At 34.4% G+C, this 20,336-nt stretch overlaps 2 protein-coding genes across 4 annotated transcripts; both read left to right on the top strand.

Annotated features, from left to right (window-relative positions):
* The first annotated feature begins 2,325 nt into the window (after positions 1–2,325).
* On the top strand, positions 2,326–12,268 carry LOC106420956 (homeobox protein knotted-1-like 6). 3 transcript variants are annotated; one of them, XM_022703711.2, is made up of 5 exons: positions 2,326–2,867; positions 3,203–3,328; positions 3,418–3,556; positions 11,581–11,807; positions 11,890–12,268. In XM_022703711.2, exons 1-5 carry the CDS (start codon positions 2,544–2,546, stop codon positions 12,046–12,048), a joined length of 975 nt encoding a protein of 324 aa, XP_022559432.1. In that variant the 5' UTR covers positions 2,326–2,543; the 3' UTR covers positions 12,049–12,268. The 3 variants fall into 3 exon arrangements, with proteins under 3 accessions (XP_022559432.1, XP_013717242.1, XP_013717243.1); XM_013861788.3 differs by having other exon boundaries at positions 11,569–11,807; XM_013861789.3 differs by having other exon boundaries at positions 2,334–2,867; positions 11,572–11,807.
* A 6,730-nt stretch (positions 12,269–18,998) lies between these two features.
* Positions 18,999–19,942, top strand: LOC125587793 (pectinesterase inhibitor 1-like). The gene has a single exon (XM_048758977.1). It carries the CDS (start codon positions 19,102–19,104, stop codon positions 19,594–19,596), a length of 495 nt encoding a protein of 164 aa, XP_048614934.1. The 5' UTR covers positions 18,999–19,101; the 3' UTR covers positions 19,597–19,942.
* The last annotated feature ends 394 nt before the right edge of the window (positions 19,943–20,336 follow it).

The following is a 20,336-nucleotide window of genomic DNA, read 5'->3' as shown; positions in this document are numbered from 1 at the left end:
ATATATAATAAACATTTATAGAAAATAAAATTATAATTGGGTGATATTTGTAAGTTCTAAAAATAAAAGTACCATTAAAATTTAATAATAAATATTAAAAAGAACATAGTCGGAATATTATTTTTTTAAGGAAGAAAAAAAACAAAGCACAATTCAACTATATTTTAAATTTACTTTATTTTGGGAGAAAATATAAAACAATCAAACAACCATTAATGATATATTTAAAATATATGAAATAACGAACACAAAGTTCCTTTTTAGGTTTCAATACTGAAGTTTTACGATTTCTGTTCACATCCATATGCTATGCACATTTAGTTGTGGTTTCCTAGGGTCTGAATTTATCTGGTAATTTTATCATCAACGAAAAATCAAAATCTCTATGAAAATATCTCATTTTTCACTTTATCTTGTGGGATATTAGTTTAGTCTCTTTTACAAAGCACAAACAATGACTCTAACGTTTCGACCGCCTCTTGGAGATGAAGAATCCCGAAGTACACCACATAGGATTGAGAAATGGTGTTTTAATGATGCTTCGTGGAAAAATAGATACATTTTTTCAAAACAAGGTTGGTATAATATTTTTAAAAGCTATGATGGTTTGATGGAGACAAAAAATATTATAGCATCTTTTTTCACCACTAAACGTGGGAATGAAAGCCTTAATTTGGACAATGAAATATTAAACGCGGAAATATTATAGCCTCTTTTTTCACCACTAAACGCGGAAATGAAAGCCTTAATTTGGACAATAGTGTGTATGAAGAACCTTTGACAATTCAATGTTACCTTTGCAACGTATTGTTCTTAGATAGTAAAATTAGTTCCGAAGAATTTCAACACCTGCAAGAAGTTTTGCTACTTTTCAGCTAAAATATGCTCCCAAGACTCAAAATACAAGGATTGATATTTTCCATGCGGACACACAATGCCTTTTTCGTTAACATAATTTGATTGAGTCTATTTAGGTTGATGTTAAAAAAACGTTTTGTTTGCCACTCTGAATGGATTACTACGTCCATTTTTTTGGCATGTGTGTTCTATAATGTTCAACGGTCGGTATATTTTTGAAAAGATGAAAAAAATAAAAGATCTTTTACTAATTCTTGAATTATAACATAATATTTTTTTATGTGCATCATATTTTCTCTACTAGTTCTGAATATTCAATTTTCGGTTCGGTTTCAGTTGAGTTCTTTCGGTTTTTCAATTTTAGATGTTGAAGATCCATTCATGTGTTTAGAAAATTCGGTTTGGTTCAATTATTTCAGTTTTCAGTTCGATTCGAGTAGAAAAATTGGAAACCGGCTAATATGCGAGGTAATTTTGGATCCTATTCAGTTCATGTTAAGTTCCAATTTTTGTTTAATTCAGATTAAAATTCATAAATTAGGGTTTTTAATTATATCCGATTTGTTTTTTTTTGGGGGGGGGGGGGGGGGGGTGTGATGGTTTGGAAAAAAAGTCGAATAATTCGGATAGTTTAAATATTTCGGATAAAAAGTATCTTGGTAATTTATTTTTGTATTTCGGTGTATGATAAATATTTTAAAATTATTTTATTATTGTAAAAGTAAATATAATTAATATTATAAGTATATAGACTATATTATATAATTTGGATATCCATTTGATTTTCGGTTTGATTCAGTTCGATTTTAATTTTTGGTTCTAGAAATATAGAAATAATTGATAGGATCCGAGCACGAGCCAAACATAGTTTTCGTTTTGATTCGGATTAATTTTTCCAGTCAAGATAAATATGCCCAGATTTACTTTCTCCCGTACTAAAATTACAGTTGATAGATCATTAATTGTAAAATTTTCTCATCTCAAACACCCTTTCTAACATTTCTTGATAAAAAATGATGGAAAAAATAAAAACACATATATAATTCAGAAAATCATTTTTTAAAAATCATCTTTACATATATCGCCATATGGCTCATAAATCAGGATTTTACAATTAAACCAAGACTTAACCACATACTAAATCATTTCAACATATCAATTGATCTTATTCTGTTTCTGTTGACTTTTTTCTAACCGTTGAGAAATAGCTAAAACGTCAACATTCTCATCACATTCAATTGAAAACCAAAACATGTTCAAATTTCCTGATAGTGCAAATGATGGCTTGGCATAAATCGTAACCTTATGTACAAAAATTAACAGATAAGTTGGGAAGGCCTTATCTCAACTCTCAAGCTATAGGATCATGAAGAAGCCTCAAGCTTGAGCCCTATAGCTAGCTGCTTATTGTCCTTTCTCGTAATTTACAGTTTCATTATTTTTTTCATCACCTTTTATTTATTTGTTTATTTTTTTGCCAAAAGAAAATATGATCCCTGCGTCCTCCAATCCTTCACCTTCTTTCTCTTTCTCTTCCTTGCACAAAAACAACACTACCATCAAAATATTATTGTACTAAAATCGCAAATTTTGCTAAACCAAAGGTTTCATTCAGTTCTTCATCGATTATTTCGTTGTTCTACAGAGAAAAGAACCTCGAAAGAAGACGTTAGTTGGTACCGGCGATGGATGGAATGTACGGTTTTCATCCAACCGACGGTGATTACTCAGATAAGGCGGTGCTTATGATGTCTCCTGATAATCTCATGTTTCCTTCTGATTACCAAACCTTGCTTTGCTCCTCCGCTGGAGACAATCGTGTCTCTGATGTATTCGGATCCGACGAGCTACTCTCAGCAGCCGCCTCCGCTTTGTCGTCTGAGGCTGCGTCGATCGCTCCTGAGATCCCAAGAAACGATGATAAAGTCTCTCTCGGTATCATCAAGGGGAAGATCGCTTCTCATCCTTTGTATCCTCGGTTACTCCAGGCTTACATCGATTGCCAGAAGGTGATTTTATTACTCGCTTGTTCACTGTTCATGCGATTTTGCGTTCTGTATGTTTTGCCTTTTGATTTTTTTGTACTCATAAGGATGACTTTTGTAGTTTTATTAGCTCTTCAAGAACTTTGAGCATCTTCATCGTTCTTGAATGCATCACTTCAGAATTCTAGGCTGCTTCTTTCTTTCATCGAGAAAAAAAATCACGTTTAAGATTGAGAGGATTCAAAACTGTTTTTATCGTTATCAATTGTTTTCTTATAATTTTATGGTTAAGACAAAGGAGAAACAAAACCATATGTTTGGTAATAATATTCTTTAATTTTTTTTATAACTGTAAGCAGGTCGGAGCGCCGCCGGAGATAGCGTGTCTACTGGAGGAGATTCAACGGGAGAGCCATGTGCATAAGCAAAACGTTGTCCCGTCGTCTTCTTGCTTCGGAGCTGATCCTGAACTTGACGAATTCATGGTCTCTATCTCTCTCACACTCTCTCTCGATTTTTTTTTGGATTTTGTTTTTTTTTACTTAGATAAATCTATGGGTTGGTGAGATTCCAGGAAACGTATTGCGATATATTGGTGAAATATAAGTCGGATCTCGCAAGGCCGTTTGATGAGGCTACGACCTTCTTGAACAAAATCGAGACGCAGCTTCGGAACCTATGCACTGGTGTTGAGTCTGACAGAGGACTTTCGGGTATGTCTCTCTGGTTCAGTTTTTTTATTTGGTGAATTAGTCTCTCAGTGATGTTTCTGTGTTGTGTGAGATTTATACTGCTTTCCGGGATATACTCGTTATACTAATTTACCTCTTTAACCAAGAAGGATATATAGCTGGTTTCCATAATTTTGATTCATATGATTGGGAGCTTAATGATTTCAAGAACCCTAGGTCTTGAAGTGAGGGTACAAAATAGTAGAAAATAAAATAAAACCCTAAGTTTTGTAGGAGATTTTTGAGTAGCTGAGTCACATATTTTATCTCCACAGCCACTTTCCTTTATGTTTTGTGTGTTTGTGTCTTTGGACTGCTCCATAGTTCGTGGTTTAGTGTCTAATTGCATTGGAAGCAATTATCTCAGTTTTAATATAATGTGTAGCCATACGAGGTGGGCTTTCCTAACTCTTTTATTTCTTGTTCATCTTTGTTGAAATCATACATTTTTAAAACTTTATACCCTTTTTTCTTTTCTTTCCATGTCAGAAAGAAAAATGATCTTAAACTTTTGCGGTAGAGATTCTGATTTTGACGTTTCAGAGTCTTGTTGCGTACTGAAATTTTAGTATATTTTTTTCCAACTAGTTGCTTTTCCCGTGAAAACCCATCGACAGAAAACCTAGTCATGACCTTTTAGTTACCAATATTTTTTTGTTAGTTTTCACGAGCTTATTTTGCTTAACCTCTCGTTTAGATTATGATTAAAACTTTGTTTACTGTATTTTTCTCTTACTGGATAACCAACTATTTTATTATAAAAACACTTTTTATGATCACTCAGTCACAAATAACTTTTGAATTAGTAGAAGTAGGCCCTGAGTATAAGGATAACAATATTTTCACCATATTTATGTGTCTTCAGAAGGAAAAACATTTACCACATAAACTCCTACTATTTTTAATGAATACACTGGACTAGAGAACTATAGGCCATTCGCATTGGTTGAGAGACTCCTTAGGTTCTCAACACAAGTTTTTATATATATATATATACTAGATGATGGCTAGCTCTTTGTCCGGACTCTATATACCTAATAAATTTTAGTTTTTTATTTCATATTTTATTTTTGGAGTGTAGATTTAGATTAAAATATTTTTATAGTAATAAAAAAATTAGAAAACTTGGATTTATAATACAACACTTATTATACTTGTGGATTGAACTGAACTCTAGTGATATTGAAATCATTATAAACAGTCACAACTCATAAAATATCAACAAATAACAAAAGCGAATAAACATATATATTATCAATAATTTAGATTTTTAAAATCATGAGAAAAAAGCAAAAACAATAAATTGAAAACATTACCTTTGTATTTTCTTAGATTCTACTTATATTATATTTATTTTTTGCCATGCTTCAATAATTTTTAATAGGATTTATAATACAACACTTATTATACTTGTGGATTGAACTGAACTCTAGTGATATTGAAATCATTATAAACAGTCACAACTCATAAAATATCAACAAATAACAAAAGCGAATAAACATATATATTATCAATAATTTAGATTTTTAAAATCATGAGAAAAAAGCAAAAACAATAAATTGAAAACATTACCTTTGTATTTTCTTAGATTCTACTTATATTATATTTATTATTTGCCATGCTTCAATAATTTTTAATATTTTAGTTAATTTTCATTTTGTTGCTTATATATTATTTACTATTTTGGTTTAAATGTATTATATGAATATTTTTATTTTTTTATTGGATTAAAAACTAATTTGATATATTTTCACTAAATTTTGTTTATTTATCTTTTGTATATTTATTAGTTTATGTATTATTAAAAAAAAAGTTTATGCATTATTCTCTAATTTTTTGTTTCTCTTTTTGTATTATTTTAAACATCATTGGAATCTAAAAGACCATAAGAATGTACTACATATTAATCATCTCACTCAATGAAGTAAAGTAAGAAGGCAAATATTCTCTTTTAAAACCAGCAACATGAATGAAACAACAAAAAAATAATTTGAAACACACAAAACTAAAATAAAAATAAATCAAGTAAACTGTAAATTAAGAAATAAAAATTTATGATAATATAGAAGTAAGACATAAAAAGAAAAACAAATTGAGATAATGATAAATTTTCTTGGTTTACTCGATAAATATACACACATATTTATCTTACTATTTCATAAATTTAATTTTACAGAGTCGTCTTACTATTTTGTAAATTTTTTTTTTATGAATGAAAATAGGTAATAATAATTATATTGTTATAATAGATTTATGGTTAGTTATATATTTAATACACTTAATTATTTATTTGTTAGTCAATCCGAGTAACGTGATCATGTGATCATGTGATCCTTTTCCTTGGGTTAGTTTTTTTGTAGGTAAGATTAAATATTCTTTATACTATAAACTGGAAACTTGTGAAATAATCCTGATTTTAAATTCTTATAAATCGAGTAGCGAGTATTTACTCAAAGTTATCATTGTAATGAATTTCATTGTTAAAATAACCATTATTAAGATTCTAAAACAAATTAGTATTTTTGTAACCGATTGATATGATAAATATTATATATACTGATTAATTAATTAAAATATAACTATTTATTAAAGTTAACAAAGATTTTAACCACTTTAACTTTTAAACGTGAGAGCTCGATTGCAAAAAATCATTTCTCAAATAATAGTATATAGATAAATATTTAAAAAAAAAAAAATATATATATATATATATATATTTAATTCTTTTTAATAATAATATTGATTGGACTAGTGATTTATTCTGAATTCGTACCATATATAATTAAATAAATTTTTTTGTAACAATATAATTGGACTAATGATTTCTCAAATAATAATATAAACGGATATAGCAATCTTCTTAAATGTTTGACACTTGCTAAAATAGTTTCTCCTATCGATCTCCTTGTCTCTCCTCTCTCTTATTTTCTCTTATTTGTTCTTGTCTCTCCTTGATATACCATTGACTCTGTCTAGTTCAAGTTCCAAAAACCCCATGTAGATTTTTGTTGATCATCGGAAGTGGTGACATTGCCAAGTGTCTGGTCTTATCTGCATGTCGTGGGTTTGGCGTCTTGTTGGACTTATACTACTAACATATGTGTTTTAGGTTTATGTTAATATACGAATGAAACGCTTTAGAGAAGTGCATTTTTTTGTGCGTTTGCTTGATGTGTTCTAGGGTTCTTAGTTATTGCAGAATACGTTTTTGTGGCCATTAACAAATTAAAAGATCCATTACTGGAATTACTGATAATGTATTGGATATCTTTTTTTTTAATCGAAAACTTAGTTTGAAACTCCACCTGAACGAACTAGCTGTAAAGAAATCAAACGGACTTTTCCAGCTTTGCAGGGTTTTCCTTATGTGGTAGATCTCTAATGCAGCTTAACTTGTACTTGGGTTTTATTGTTTATTGTGGAAAAAGCTGCTGATACTTAACATTTCAACGTATTTTTATTAATTAATCAGAGATTGCGTAGAGAATCATCTGGAAAAGGTTGATAAATAGATCACTGCAGGTTGGTGATTAATTTTTTAAAAATTGTTCAAAGTACATCTTGCCTTTTCAACGATCTGATCTCTCTCTTTTTTTTAACTAGTTGTGAGTTTAACCTTCTTTTTTCTTTCTTCTTGAAAAACCCAGTTTTGTGGCACCTGAATGGATCATAAACTAAAAAATATTTGGTTTGGTTTAGATGTGATGTTCTAGTTTCTTTGATAAGATCTCTCATGTTAATCTAGATTAGTAATACAACAACTCAGTTCAACTCAGTTCCCGGAAGCTGATTTAAATTAGATTTATTATTTCTCCGCTTTTGGACTATAAGCGATTTTGAGCTGGTGTGGTTACACAACTAGTACAAACTTTTAGGCAACATGTTCATGTTGTCTCGTCCTTTCTCTGGATTAGGTGGAACAAAGTTTCATATTCTTTTTTGTTAGCTAATATAGTGATCGTTTAGCTTGATGGAGAGGATGGTGTCTTGTTGGCTTTATTGGGGTCGATATTTCTCTTATATTTGGATTACTATCATTACTAATGTTGCATGCAAGATTGTAGATGTTTTGCATATATGATCTAGAAGAGTAGAATATTGCAATGATCAGAAAAGAGGAGCATTCTGCATGATAAGCTTTAAAGTTAAAGGTTCAGAGTCACATGGACTCCCGTGTATTCCGCTAGTGATCTCCCACCATTGACCCCACCTTACCTTTCTCTCATAAGATTTTGTTTTTGATTTGGTTAAAGATTTACTAAAGTAGAAAAAGGAGACATAGGGTTCTCTATACCCCAATCAAATCATCTATAAGAATGTGACTATACTTTATTAAGGATATATATCCCACATCGGGAATTCTAAGAGACATTACGTGGAAATTCTAAGGGACATTAAGTAATATATAAAAAGTTATGCCAAATCCATTAATTACCAATTGGTTTTAAGTTAGAAGTCTATAATAAATCCGAATCTAACATGGTATCAAAACCCCTAATTAATATAACCCTATCCGATCGGATATAAATGTCGTAATTGACACGTTCGACCGAGTATAAATGTCTTAAAGTTCTGAGATTTCTGGTCCATAAAATCCATCATCTCGAAAAGGGGTATTAGGGATATATATCCTATATCGGGAATTCTAAGGAACATTAATTAATATATAAAAGGTTATAGCAAATTCATTAATTATCAATTGATTTTAATTTAGATGGTCGTAATAAATCCGAATTTAACATGCTTCTCTCTGCCTTTCTCAACTCTTTTGCATATTAGTAAGTAGTGGTCGACATTTCCCGTGGCTGCGTTGTTCCCTTGGTGGGTCGTATTATGTCTCTCCGAGGCACGCTACTTGCACGTGTCTACTTATATGCATGTTACCCCTTCTTTGGTCAAACCCTATTTTTTCAGCAGTTAATGCATAGCTGAAAATGTAATAAATTCCAAACTATCTTTCTGTCATTAAACTATTAACCTCATCCACATGTATGTGTATACAATATGAGCCTTGAGGCTTTGCTTTCAATGGTTTCTCTGTATATAATATGACATGGCCCTCTATAGTAAATTTCATTAGATGACTTCGTAGGTATGTTACAGTTTACTTTCAACTAGTTATGCTTAACCTAGTGCATGCCTTACCCTTCTTTGGAAAAGATTTTTGGACTGTAATGTGTTCAATTATTAAATCTTTTACTTATTTTCTATGCGCAAACTTGGATATTAATCTTTAGTGAGGGTTACAAGCAGAATGCTCATCTTTTGCGGATTACTTGTTTTAATATATAACTAGAGCTAGGTGTGCGGGTATTTCTTTTAGAATATATATAAACATTTTAAAACATAATAATTTAATTGTTGCATTTTTACTAATTTAGTTTATTTTATTGTTGAGATCCTATATTGCAGTACCCTATGTAGTTATACAGATAATAATTTGATCCATGTGTTAAATGTACCATGTCCTGTCAGATTTATATTAACATTTCTTTCATATATTATTTTATGATTTGAACGTATTATTAATTTTATGATGTTTTGGGTAAAATTTTAAATCAGTTTAAAATATTTAATTACTAATAATTTTTACACCTATACATTTTGGACATGTTAGAAGTGCAATATCTAACTATATAAATAAAACTTGGATAATTAAAACATGCATGATAGAATTCACAATTCCATGGTTGTTTTTTCAAATTTCAACCGGTCTATATGTATTCGCGGACACAATATGTTAATCATCTAATCACAATAAGACCGCTTTAAAATATCTCAAAATATTAAAATTTTACCTCAACTGCTGCCAAAATTTCAGAGATGGGTCTGACTTGAGTCTCATTCCAATCTTTATCTTGATGCTTAATCAACTTCTTGTCACTATTTCTCTCACAAAGAGCAATAGGAAGATCATCGTTTATCATTCTGTAATTAAAGCAAAATATTTTCAAGATTTTGTTAGTCCATGAGATTAAGATGAAAGTCAATAGCTTCTTTCATGGTTGGGTCGAGAGTCACAACTGCATTTATGATTTGTACATCTCCTATTTCCCATAAAGAAAACGTAATGTTAAGTGGAATTTTGTTCACAAAGAAACTAAAAGAATTTTTAATACTTTTGTAAAAGCTGATTTTAGCAAACCTAATCAAACATAGAATCATATGATCACTGGTACGCTCTTCAGTAATTGCTTTCTTAAGAAGAATAAAACCTCGGTTAGTGGCATTTTTTATGTTAATTGTGTGTTTTGGATGCAAAAAAAGAGTAGATGGTAAGAAATGTATATGTATAGGACGATGACATGGTTAGTGAGCTAATTAATTTCATATTTAAACTTTCATTGATTGTAGGGAATATTATTTTTTTTAAAGTTTATAATTGGAAATAAATTTTATAAAATATTTAAAAAGGTAGAATTTTAAAACAGAGTGTATCACGGAAAATATATATGTTTGATTTTAGGTGTAGATAAGTAAATTAGTTAATATGTTAAAGATTTTTGTGAACAACCTATAATATTTAAAATATTTTTATTGTTATTAGGAAATCTTTTAATACGTGGGTGGTAGGTATGTATATATATTGAGTTTCTATAATCTCGTTTTGGGATATTTTTTTTTATTCGTTGATCAACATTTTTAAGTTTAGATTTTTGTAACTAATTTTGATAGATATTTCGGTATACAAATTGATTTTTGAATTGTACACCAAGACCAAGTATGTTGTGAAAAGAATTTGTTTGCAATTACTAAACCAATGACTTCGTATGCCACCGATACTATAATCTGTGGTCAACGTTGTAACAAACTATATTAAATCGGTTTGATAGATTGTTGCAAGTACATGTATTTAAAGATTAAACCAATTACTCTATATGCCACAAAATGGATACTACTGTATAATGCTAGGTCTTGGATTTATTATAAAAACTTTCTAGTACGATATATAATACGATCACTATCAATAATGAATAGTTAAACTCATAGTTTTGATATATATGGACTAAGTCCAACGAACCATACTGGTATAGTTTGCGTAGATTAGGAAATGGTTCAGCAAAATAATTAATTTATATATTGTTTTAAATAAATACATCTTAATTACTCAGTGGCATGAGATTGTAATTTTTTAGGAAAAGTCAAAGTTATTTCAAATTTGTACTTCAGTTTTAATAGTTTAGATTTCTCTAGTACTGTGTGTATGTAATAGGATTAGGTTAGTCCACTATTTTGTTAGTGCATGACTGACTGAAAGTGAACTCTTTTAATTCGGTAGTAACTACGGTTGCTTTCTCGGACGCAATTGTTCCGTCACACAGTCAAAACTATTATGAAATCAGGTAATGTTTCTTGAATCATCTTTTGGGGTGGAGTTTGATGTCAGGAAGCTCTCTGGGTAAGTGGGTCAGTAAAGTCGTTGGGGCATGTAATATAAAATGTTCTAACTTATTAAAAAGAGAGAGAGAGTGAGAAAAAAAGTGAAAATGAAGTTTGGGTGTTGGGGTGTTGTGTGGAGAGAAGAACATAAATGTGAGGTGAAGCGTAAATTCAGGGGGTTCACAGAACATGTATTAAGTATGTACACATGTCATCTTTGAATTGGATGATAAAGTAGGGCAAGTGTGGGGGATGTGTCCTCATGGAGACAAGACTATTAGTCCTCTCTACTGACACAATGACAATGGAGGTAACTATTCACTGCGGCGGCTTTGTTTTGAATGCTGCCCTCAACAATCGTGTGCACCCTCGAAGTTCTCTCTTCTTTTCCAGTTTTGCCCTCTCTGCTTATTGAGCCATTTAGCCGTTTTAGCCGAGAAGCCAGCTCTCTAACTGTAGAGTTATTATTTTTATTTGATTCCATGTTCGTGGTTTTCCTTCTGTTTTCTACTAACTTTTTCTAACCATTAATATCGACGTGCATGTGATATATGTTTCACTTCATTCTAACGGCATAAAAGCTACTGATTTGACTTTCAATTTTGCATGTGCGGAAGATGGTGCAGTTTCATCCGACGAGGAACTGAATGGAGGCGATGAGATATTACAGGACGGGAAACAAATATGCGAAGATCGTGATCTCAAGGACAGACTGCTGCGTAAATTCGGGAGCCGTATAAGTTCTTTAAAGCTGGAGTTTTCAAAGAAGAAAAAGAAAGGAAAGCTACCAAAAGAAGCAAGACAAGCTCTTCTTGATTGGTGGAATGTTCATTATAAGTGGCCTTACCCTACTGTAAGCCATAAACACACTAACCATAATTACAATTATATATTTAATTAGTGGTGGTGATAGAATATCATGTGAATGTGTACAGGAAGGGGATAAGATAGCTTTAGCTGATGCAACGGGTTTAGACCAGAAACAGATCAACAATTGGTTTATAAACCAAAGAAAACGTCATTGGAAGCCGTCAGAGAACATGCCTTTTGCGATGATGGACGACTCTAGTGGATCATTCTTTACCGAGGAATGAAAGTTATGGTATTTAACGTTGGATTAAAAAGAAAAGAAATGGAGGTGTTAGTGACATGTTTCCTTCGTAAAAATTCTGCTTTTGCTATGCCGACAAAAGAAAAAAATGGTACATGAATGGTTTATTTACTCGGTCACATGTAGGAAAGGACAAAGGGACAAGCCCATCAATGCTTTGTAACTATTATTATCGGTGAATAAAAGGGTTATATTTATAATAATAATAACAATAATAAACTACTCTGGTCTCTTCTAAGCTCTAAGGATTTGGAAACTTGTGGAATGATTCATCGTTTACTACATCCACTCGCCATATTTTTTGCTTAAAATTAGTTGGGCTCTCAAATTATTATTAGGCCGATTAAATTTTAAGTTGGTTCTCATAATTATTATTCGGACAATCTCGGCCCAGTAACTAAACTGTAACTAGATTTGACCCAATCCGTGTAATTGGAAACAAAAACAAACATGATCCGTTAATCAGCGGCCGACACTATTCAATACCATATGCCACTTTATTATTTTTTTTTTATGCCACTTTATTTTATATCACGTTGTATTTTCATAATGTTCAATATACTGAAACTTCTTTTACCATTCGTGAAGGGATGATTGGAAGTTCGAAATCGAATTGTTAGAAGAACTAGAGGCTCTTGTTTAGAAGCTGGCCATTATGAGTTTATCGGTATTTCATGGAAAATATGGTCGTTGTGAGATAAACGAATAGCATTGAGATGACACTTCAACTCCAAGAACCTAGCACAAAATTCACACTCTTCATATTAGTCTTGTTTGTAGTAACATTCTTTGTTTGTTAGTGTGAGAAGATGGGCCAAACTCAATCTCAGCCCAATAAGCTATACCTGCACAATAAAGGAAAGACATTAGTTTTCCTTTTCACGTTATCATGTCGGTTAAACTAAACTGCTAAGGCAATTGGTAATAGGAAAGTCTGGTGACTATAAATAGGGAGGAAGTCATAGCTTTTAGGATCATCCGATACAAAGAGAATACAATAGATAGAAAGAACAAGTTAGGCTTTGCATAAGAGTTGTCTTGTGATCTATATTGTGTTCTAAAGAAACCTTCAAAGTTAATAAAACCAAGAACAGAGTTTGTTATCAAATTGATCGTTGAGTTCCATAAGCACAAGGTTGGATTAATATCCTAACAAGTGGTATCAGAGCAATCCAGGTTAGATTGCAGGTGCTTAAGGGATGGGGAAAACGAGGATCGAAATTGATAGGTTCGACATAACCGGAGATTTCTCGTTGTGGAAAGTTCGTATGATGGCTCACTTTGGAGTCCTGGGGCTAAAGGACATCCTAACTGATGAGTCCTTCTGTTGGATCCGCCTAAAGAGGAAGCATAAGGAGATACGAAGGTCACAGGAGATGGAACTACAGATTCAAGCTCAAAGATCGACCCTGATAAACTTGGAAAGTCGGAGAAGGCTAAAGACCTCATCATCGTCAACGTAGGTAACCAAGTTCTACGGAAGATCAGCCATTGTGAAAACGCTGCTGCAATGTGGACCGCATTAAACACGCTGTACACAGAAACCTCTTTGCCGAATCGTATCTACTTGCAACATAAGTTCTACACGTTCAAGATGAACGATTCTAAGGGGATAGATACAAACGTTGATGATTTTCTAAAGTTAGTAGCAGACCTAAGTAACTTGAACGTGGATGTCTCAGAAGAAGTTCAAGCTATCCTGTTACTAAACTCAATGCCGCGTATGTATGATCATCTTAAGGAAACTCTCAAATATGGCAGAGACACTCTCAAGATCAATGAAGTGACAGGTGCCGCAAGGTCAAAGGAACGAGAGTTACTTGAAAGTGGAAAGCTTTCAAAATCACAAGATGAATGGCTATACGTAGAAGACAGGGGAAGATCATCTAACAAGGGTGGAAACCGAAACGGTAAAGGCAGATCTAAGAGCAGGCACAGACGATCTAAATCAAAGCCAAGATACGATAAGAACAACAAAGGATGCTGGACATGCGGGAAGGAAGGACATTGGAAGCGGGAATGTCCAGAGAAGAAAACGCATATAGCTGCCAATGTAGCTGAAGAGCCTAACCAGCCATTTGTACTAACAATTAGTACACACGACGCCAGTTCAGAATGGGTCTTGGATTCCGGTTGTTCTTTCCATATCACACCCAACAAAGATGTTCTGTTTGACCTAGTAAAATTTCAAGGAGGAAAAGTTCTGATGGCAAACAACACTCACTGCGACGTCAAAGGGATTGGCAAGATCAGGATCGTGAGACCCGACGGAACCGTGGTTATTCTTACAGATGTAAGATATATGCCTAATATGAGCAGGAATCTAATATCCTACGGGATGCTAGAACGAGCAGGTTGCAAATACGAAGGAGAAGACTTCTTAATACATTTCTTCAAAGATGGGAAAGAGATTTTATCCGGTAAGTACCATGAATGATTGTATTACTTGCAAGGAACAATTATGAAAGGAGAAGCGAATGTGTCAAGGGCAGAAACTGACAAGACAAAGATATGGCACTCACGTCTGGAACATATGAGCTTAAAGAATCTGAATGTGGCCGTGAAGGATGGATACTTGTTCAATAAAGAAGTGGATAAACTAGAGTTTTGTGAGACCTGTGTTATGGGAAAGTCTCACAAACAAAGTTTTCCAGCGGCTAAACACACGTCAAAAGGTGTTTTGGAGTACATACATTCTGACCTATGGGGCGCGCCATCAAGCCCTGAGAGTCTAAGAGGATGCAAGTACTTTATAAGCTTCATAGATGATTATTCTCGAAAGGTTGGGATTTATTTCCTAAAATCTAAAGATGAAGCCTTCAGCAAATTCAAAGAATGGAAGGAAGCCGTGGAGAACAGCACAGGGAAGAAAATCAAGTGTCTTAGGACAGACAACGGGTTAGAGTTTTGCAATAAACAATTTGACAAACTATGCAAAGACTCTGGTATCAAAAGAACAAGACTTGTCCATACACGCCACAACAAAACATTGTGTCTGAAAGAATGAACAGGACAATCATGGAGAAGGTGAGATGCATGCTCGCAGAATCTGGGTTAGGCGAAGACTTCTGGGCTGAAGCTGCATCAACAGCGGTCTACATTGTTAACCGATCACCAAGTTCTGCCATAGAATGCCGCTTACCGGAAGAAGTATGGTCAGGTGTAAAACCTGAGTTGAATCACTTAAGGAGTTTCGGCTGCTCTGCCTATGTTCATACGATTCAGGTAAAGACAAGTCCTAGGGCCGTAAAAGGCGTTTTCTTAGGTTACCCATTCGGGGTAAAAGGATATCGAGTGTGGCTGTCTGAAGAGAGAATATGTGTCACTAGTAGGAATGTAGTGTTTAATGAGGAAGAGATGTTTAAGCACACAGTGACCCATCGAGAAGATGTAGAATCAGAAAAGAAGAAAACCAAAAGAGTGACGTTTAAAGAAAACCTAATAGAAGGCCCTACACTACCTACAAGTAAAACCGAAGAACCATTGGTTCAAGGTGGAGCTTCTGAAGCAGAAGAATCAGAAAGCTCAGAAGAAACCAGTTCTGTAGAAAAAGGTAAAGACTCAGAAGTAGAACCAGAACTCGATGGATATATGCTTGCACGAGACAGAGTTCGAAGGACAATCAAACCACCTTCTAGGTTCGAAGACTCTGATTTCACAGCTTACGCTTTAGCTGTCTCTGAAGAGATTGAAATCGACGAGCCAAAGTCATATAAAGAAGCCATGATGAGTAAGAAGAGCAAGTTTTGGAAGAATGCTGCAGGAGAGGAGATGGATTCTCTTCTAAGAGCTCGTACTTGGACGCTCATTGAAAGACCTGAGAATGCAAAAGTCATAGGCAGCAAGTGGATCTTCAAGTTAAAACCTGGAATACCTGGAGTCATAGATCCGAGGTATAAAGGCAGATTGGTGGCTCAGGGATTTTCTCAAAAGGAGGGGATCGACTACAATGAAGTGTTTTCACCTGTAGTGAAGCATGTGTCGATCAAATTGATGTTATCTCTCGTGGTCAATAAAGATTATGAGCTGGAGCAGATGGACGTTAAAACAACTTTTCTTCATGGAGGCTTGGAAGAAAGAATTCTAATGAATCAACCGGAAGGATTCATAAAGAAAGGAGATGAAAATAAAGTTTGTTTACTAAAGAAGTCACTATATGGATTGAAACAATCTCCAAAGCAGTGGAATCTCAAGTTTGACTGTTTCATGAAAAGCCAGCGGTTTGTAAGAAGCAAAGAAGACCCATGTGTTTACATGAGAAACGTGAACACAGAACAAGCCGTGTATCTACTTCTATACGTCGACGATATGCTGATAGCTTCAGGAGATAAACAAGAAATCAGAAGTGTCAAGGAAAGTTTGAATAAAGAGTTTGAGATGAAAGACTTAGGAAAAGCTTCAAGGATATTGGGAATGGATATCATAAGAGACAGAACAAAGGGAACTTTAGTATTATCGCAAGAGAACTACTTGGAGAAAGTTCTAAATTCGTTTGGAATGTCTGAAGCTAAGGAAGTGACTACGCCAACCTCAACTCAGTTCAAACTGAAAAGTCTTACTAAAGACCAAAAGGAAGAAGAAGGAAGGCACATGGAGAACATACCGTATGCAAGCTCGGTGGGCAGTCTCATATACGCAATGGTTGGTTCAAGACCTGATCTGGGCTTCACGGTAGGACTCGTAAGCCGTTTCATGTCAGAACCAGGAAGAGAACATTGGTCAGCCAAAAAGTGGGTTCTACGATATCTAAAAGGTGCTACAAGAAGAAGTCTCACGTTTACTAAGCACTCAAAGTTTAGTATTGAAGGATTTTGTGACTCTGATTATGCAACTGACCTCGACCGAAGGAGATCAGTTACTGGATTCGTGTTTCAAGTTTGGGGTAACACAGTTAGTTGGAAATCGAGCTTACAAGACGTGGTAGCTCTTTCGACAACTGAAGCAGAGTACATGGCGCTTACCGCAGCCGCGAAAGAAGCCATATGGTTGAGAAGAATATGTGCAGAGTTAGGTTTTGAACAAGAAAGTGTTAAGATTCACTGTGATTCACAAAGTGCTATAGCCCTAGCAAAGAATCATGTTCATCACGAAAGAACTAAACACATAAACACTAAATACCATTTTATCAGAGACGTTGTAGCAAAAGGCAAGGTTCACCTATCTAAGATCCATACTAGCAAGAATCCAGTAGATTTCTTAACGAAAGCCTTACCCGGGCCTAAGTTTGATCTCTGTTGTGATCTCTTGAACGTCGCCTAAAAGAGCTAGGCGCCACAGGTAACGTCATTGTTGCAACCTCGCCACAGAAGAAGTGTTGAGTTAGTGCTCCGGTTACTTCTTAGCAACAATGAAGAAACTTTGAAAGTTTAGGGATACGTTACCTGTGGGAAGGAGAGGCGAGGCATGGGGATCTTTAGCTCAAGGTGGAGTAGCTAAAGAAAAGGTGTTAGGAACGGATGACAAAGCTCAATGAAGAAACATTGGCTTAAGGAAGATGACTACGTGGAGAGAACGTCTTAAACAGCTATGGAGGCTGAAGGGAGACGAGTATCTCAGCTGAAACAGAAGCAAGATATTGTTCATAAGACATAGTCTTTAACAGCTACCATAAAGACAATAACTTTTATCAAGAGTTGAAGGGGGACATATGTAAGAACAAAGCTTCTAAGAGACCACATGATACAAACCGACACAGAGACTTATACTACCATTTCAAGTAAACTCAAAGTTGAAGAATCTTACCAGAGTGCTGCAGTAAACTGGCAAGATTGAACAAATCATTCATCGCCTACAACATACAAGACAAAAATTCGTAAATCACCAAGGAAAAAGAAAAACTCGCGAGCTTCTTTTAAAAGTGATTACAGGTCTCTTACCCAAAGGGAGTAGTTGATGATCAGTTAATTTGAGTGAAGGGAGAGAGCTGAGGATCTGGGAGTAGAATCGATCTCGAGTAACAGAAATCAAAGACGAGTGAAGAAGAGGTAGCGGCGTACGAGCTACATCGGAGCTACGGCGAAGGAGATTCGCCGATAAGCTTCCTCACCGCTTCGAGGAGAAGATGTAACACCGCAAAGACGAGTTGCAGGTGGAGACTTTTGGCAATAGAGAGGAACACCGGAGAAACTTGGCTAAGCTTTCACCAGATCAGGTTATCGAATCGCACAAGCAAGAGCTCGAGCCACCATTTGTGTGTGTTGACGATCTCATCCAGGAAGGAACGAGAAGAGGTGAAGTTAGTTGGGCCACAAGGTGGAGATTGTAAGAAGATGGGCCAAACTCAATCTCAGCCCAATAAACTATACCTGCACAATAAAGGAAAAACGTTAGTTTTCCTTTTCACGTTATCATGTCGGTTAAACTAAATTGCTACGACAATTGGTAATAGGAAAGTCTGAGGACTATAAATAGGGAGGAAGTCATAGCTTTTAGGATCATCCGATACAAAGAGAATACAATAGATAAAAGAACAAGTTAGGCTTTGCATAAGAGTTGTCTTGTGATCTATATTGTGTTCTAAAGAAAACCTTTAAAGTTAATAAAACCAAGAACAGAGTTTGTTATCAAATTGATCGTTGAGTTCCATAAGCACAAGGTTGGATTAATATCCTAACAGTTAGCCGTCTATAATCCAGAAAGATCCATCTCTTATCTTATCATTTACCACGTGATTTGTTACTGATATATAACACTGTATATGTAACTGAAACTCAACTCAGTTTCACAGAAAAAAGCTCCATTTATGCTAAACAAATCTTTATTTTTCACCCTAAATAGAACAAGAAAACAATAACCATAACCATACCTAAACTAACAAACATACCAAAATAGACCTGTTATTGTCTAATTCACCGGTGTCAATTCACTCAAAATCTTACTAAATATAAACATTTTTTAGCATGCGCATATATAAACTCAAGTCCTTCCTCTTCATGAAACCTAATCGGTTGTTCAAGCATAAACACAAGAACGTATATATATATATACATATACTCATACAATATATATACGTTTCCGTGTTTATACTACACGCACAATGTCAATCAATCTCCTTATGACCCTCCTCGGGACGACCTTCCTCCTTCTCGTTGCCTCAAGCCAAGCGTTGAAGCTTTCTCTCGGTGACCCCTGCACTGTGGCGGATTATCCAAAATTATGCAGACGCACGATTAAGGGTCAAACGAATGTCAACGCAGCGACGGATATGGCCATAAAAGAGCTAATGAAGCGGACCATGCAAGCCAAAGATATGGCCAAGAAAGAGCCGAAAGGCGACGGAGGAGTTGCGGTTTGTTTGTCCACCTTCGGTAGCGCGTTTGACAACTTGGACAAGGCCCTTAAGAATATTCAGGGGAATGATGGTTTTAGCCTCAACATTAACCTTAGCGCTGCGTTGACTGACTACGATACTTGCAGCGATGCAATGAAGGAAACTGGTGAGGTTAGCGTTAGCGTCTTCTATAAATCAGCAGGCGTTTTGTATAAAATGGCTGATAATTGTTTGGCACTTTCTACCCTCGTTAAACTATGATTTATTAAGGAGAACTGGGAATTTCGGGGAAAGAAATGATATATTTATCATTTGATTATACGGGTTTATTTATTTGTATTTTTCTTCAATTTGATTAATTTCACATTAGCTGAAAGAAAAAAAAAATAGAAGGAAAGATGAAAAAGGGGGAGGGAGATCTTGCGTGTATGTAGATGGAAAACGTTTGGACACTGCTGGGTTCTAATTCAAACATATCAACTTCTGTTTCAGTCACATGTACATGTGTATAATAATATTAGTTAGGTGATATTCTTCTCTTTTATCTCCTTCTATTAGAGTTTATAAATCTGTAAAAAAATTGGGAGAGGAAAAACCATTTTAACAACAGCCATACTACATACTTTATTCAGTTTATAGTTTTTAAAAAAAAAAATTGGAGGAAGAGATGCAGGTGAAAAAACACTTGTCATTTAACGAATTTTTAAAGAAAGTTATAACTCATTTTTTGCTATTTTTTTTTCTAGTTGCCTATAGAGAGGAATAATATAATTAAAATGATTAAGTTTACGAGCCAACCCTCGGCGCATTTGGAAGGTTTTTGATGACTGTTGACTAGCGATGGAAGCTTCTCCAACAACTGAAATCTCCACAAAAGAAAAGTCTTTCGTGTTATGTTTATGTTGATATGAGACCTGATACTACATGGACTTCTCTTTTTAGGCGTGGATGATAAAGTGGTTGAATGGTCCATCTTGACCAATGCTTGGTATTTTGGTCAC

Source organism: Brassica napus, chromosome C5 (assembly GCF_020379485.1).
Source record: "Brassica napus cultivar Da-Ae chromosome C5, Da-Ae, whole genome shotgun sequence".
In the NCBI taxonomy this organism is placed as follows: Eukaryota; Viridiplantae; Streptophyta; class Magnoliopsida; order Brassicales; family Brassicaceae; genus Brassica; species Brassica napus.
This window is presented reverse-complemented; position numbering and strand designations above follow the sequence as displayed.